Below are 3,859 nucleotides of genomic sequence, written 5' to 3' on the forward strand. Positions count from 1 at the left end.
CTCCTCCTCCTCCTCCTCCTCCTCTCTCTCTCTCTCTCTCTCTCTCTCTCTCTCTCTCTCTCTCTCTCTCTCTCTTTCTCTAAGATATTATAAAAATCTATTAAATAAGTCTGAAAGTTAATAGTCACGATAAATCAAGATAATTCATTGAATATTACAGAGAATAATAAGAGAAAGATTGTTATTCTCATCCTTATGAGATGTAATGCACTCATCGACATCGGACATATATGTGAGGGAAATAAATAGCTATCACATTGAGAAAATATATACTAAATTTTAATAAATATTTATTTACATGTAAACATAGTATGTATGTACGTGCGTGCGTGCGTGCATATGTGAATAGTACCAATTATACATTTGCTTATAAATATTTACTTACACGTAAATCTATCTTTCCGTGACTCATTAAATTTAATGAAACTTGATATATTTGTAGAACAAACGAAAATAATAGACATATACTTTTTTATATCAGCAATGATGCAGGTTTAAAGGTGCACACTACTCTTATAGTGAGAAGCACAAGTACTTAATTTCTTACATTTTAGCTCTATTATAGCTACTTCTAAATTTTAGAGATGAGGCTTTCACGTTTCCTGAAAACAAATCCAGTGTAAAAGAATGTAGAATTCAAAATTGCAGATCCAATATGACGACCTACTGAAAGAGAAACAATCTTATCTCGCTCTTTGCTTCTATATTTTCTTGTTTTTATACTTAATACTTTTTACATTTTTATAATTTTTCCATTTTTTGTTTACAGTTACGCCACTTCTTCTCTATGTTTATTTTTTTAATTTTTATTTTGTACTCTGCAGAAATAATATTAAAAGAAGAAATATGCAAAGATTTTGTACATTCTTTTTTTATGACTATATTATTATAATGGCTATATTATTATAAATTATTATACATTAATTATTATACATTAATATGCAGACTTTTGAAAACAATAATCTATGAAATTATCAAAATCAAATGATTCCTCTTGTAAATATCTATCACAAATACTTAAATAAATTTATAAAACGAGGAGAATATAACTGATATTTAAAACATAATCATTTAATTTTTTAAAATATTATTATCAATCCTTTAAAATGCCGAAATGATTTTTCGGTTTGAAACTCTACTAAACTACCGCAGTAATATCACGCAATTTAACAGTGTAAAAAATGAAGAATGAATTCATTCTACATTTTTTACACTAAATTTGCTTTTAAGAGACATATGAAAGCCTCTTATCACTTCTTAAAATTCAAAAGCAGCTATAGAGTAATAGAGTGAGCAGTAATAGAATGAGTTAAAATACAAGAAATTAAATGCTCGTGCTTATTACTATAAGGTAGTTTGTACCCTTAAATCTGCATCATTGCCGATATAAAAAATACGTGTTTATTATTTTCGTCTGCTCTACAAATTTGATTAAATTCGGCGTCACGGAAAAGTAGGTTTACTTGTCAGAAAAAAAATGATAGATAAATTAATTTTTGTATCAAATAAATATGTCTTTGTATTTAATAACTATTTAGTTTGCACAAAGAAATGATTTAAATTTAATATATATTTTTCAATGCGGTCCATTTGATATGAAGAAAATATCTCGATTGATATACAAATCGATAATAAATAATATTGTTGTCTTCATAAAATTATTTTTATAAATATCAAACAATTATTAGAAATTCCTTGAAACATAGAAATTCCTTGAAAACAAATATTAGAAATATTATTAGAAGTGTTATTAGAAGAATAGTTGCCTACTTATGCAACTTATGAACACTCACAAAAACAATATCTTAAGTTTCGCAATAGATGTTGAAAGTTATCAAAATGCAAAATAAAATTTTAATTAAATGAAGATCTCGTCTGTCTCGGGACTACAATTAGATCATGGGAATACAAACGGAAACATTGCAGCACTCGGTCAATCATGGATTGAACATGGTGCTTTGCACGAGATTGCTTGTCATAGTCAAAATAGTTATATCAGTTATAATCAGTCTTAACTACAAAATATCAATTGCATCGAAGATCACAAACAACATTAATGGACCGTGTATGCATCTCCCACTTATAACACATCTCATTCTCTTTGTTATATTATTTCCCTATATTCGTAATGAAGAAACACTGAAATCGATTTATTCTAATCATTTATATTTACGATTTAAGAATTAATAAATATGCTAAGAATACCAAAATATAATAATAAAATATAATAATAAAAAAGTGCCTATCGAGCTGTAAATCACACAGTAATGTAAGCCAACACAGAATAACAATGTGAAGATTGGTTTTTTAAATTAACATAATCGCAAACGTTTCGATCCTGTTTCGGATCCTTATCAATGCTCCATGTAAATTGTTAACAGAATTCAGTCATCTAAGAGTAATAATATAACAGTGATTTTTTTCATTGACAATCATCAAAAAACTTATTTATTCGATGTAGATGGGGCGCAATTGACATTCATAAATTTTGTAATAATTCTTTGTATGGATATTGTTTATAGATTTCTTTATTACTATTGTATTAAATGTTATCACGCTCTAAGTTTGATCATATGATTTTGATATTACTAATCCAAATAACTGCTATTATAATAAAATTGTACTATACATACTATACATAATAATATTCACGATAAATATATCTAATATATTTAATACAAGTTACGTTTCCAAACAAAGTTCTTATAATTTTTATAGATGATAGAGTATTCATTACTGCGATAAATAATGATGGTGTGATGACAGTAATTGATAAACAAGAAGAGAGGTGGGCTTCTTTTATGTCAATATCCAAATTGGTCTTGGTATAAAGATGATTGTAAAGGAAGATCTTTTAATACCAATGATATCACGATTTAAATAGCTACAGCTGTCTACTCGATTTAGCACAGATTCTGCTGAATGTCTGCTATCAGATTTCGTTAGCAGATTTTGCTTGATATTTACTGCCTGCTATTATTATGCGAACAGGTTCTGACAGAAAGTAAGCAGAATACGACAGTAATTGATGTCATTTCAATTTGCTGACATTTTCTGTTCAAATCTGTTAGTCTGTATATTTTTAGTCCGTATATTCTATTAATATTTTGTTTACAGGAAATTGTTTATCGTGTGGGCTTATTACACCAGACAAGTTTTACGAATTTAAACAAGTAATTATCGACATTTTTTAATCTCTGTAACTGTTAACACTTTCATTGTAAATTTTAGATTTATTCTATGTTCCTTTCGCGAGAAGCAAAATATATAAGACAAAACAAAGGCGAACATATAATAATAGAATGCTCGTCATAGAATAATAATATTTATAATTATTATGATATTAATAAAGCTAATAAGGAAATTCAATTGGCAAGCGCATTAGAAGACAGTTTCGATAATATCTGACAAATGTGGAATATTTTTCAGCGATATTACAAAATATTATTAAAATATTAAATATTAAATATTATACTCTATTATGTGCGTGGACTACAGAATATACATAGAATAAGGAAGTCAGCCAAAGGCGGAATCCATAGACTTTGCTCAAGATTCGAGATAGTCTTAAGCTAGTGCTTGAGATGAACTAATCAAGAGAGCTGTATTAGCATCTTAAGACATTGCTTGAGATTATCTTGAGATTAAGATGTGAGCGAATAGAAAGAAAACGAGATGGGTATCAGTATCCTTATTTAATCGCGCATACGCTGTTGATTTTCAATGTTAGATGGGAAGATTTCAGAAGAGCAATATATCGATGCCCCATTCAGTTTTCAAAGTTCGATGCTCGTGCAACATATTAGACAAAGATAAAGATGCCCATCCCTATATATATATATATATATATATATATATT

General features: G+C 27.9%; 1 protein-coding gene across 1 annotated transcript in view; it reads left to right on the plus strand.

The window, feature by feature from the left end:
* LOC105626588 (major royal jelly protein 3-like) overlaps positions 1–670 on the plus strand; it is a 7,181-nt gene extending 6,511 nt beyond the window's left edge. The window contains exon 4 of the mRNA XM_012207881.1: positions 566–670. Within this exon, the coding sequence (XP_012063271.1) occupies positions 566–670 (105 nt within the window). The remainder of the gene's footprint in view (positions 1–565) is intronic.
* Positions 671–3,859: the final 3,189 nt, after the last annotated feature.

The sequence above is a fragment of the Atta cephalotes genome, assembly GCF_000143395.1.
Source record: "Atta cephalotes unplaced genomic scaffold scaffold00005, whole genome shotgun sequence".
Classification (NCBI taxonomy): Eukaryota; Metazoa; Arthropoda; class Insecta; order Hymenoptera; family Formicidae; genus Atta; species Atta cephalotes.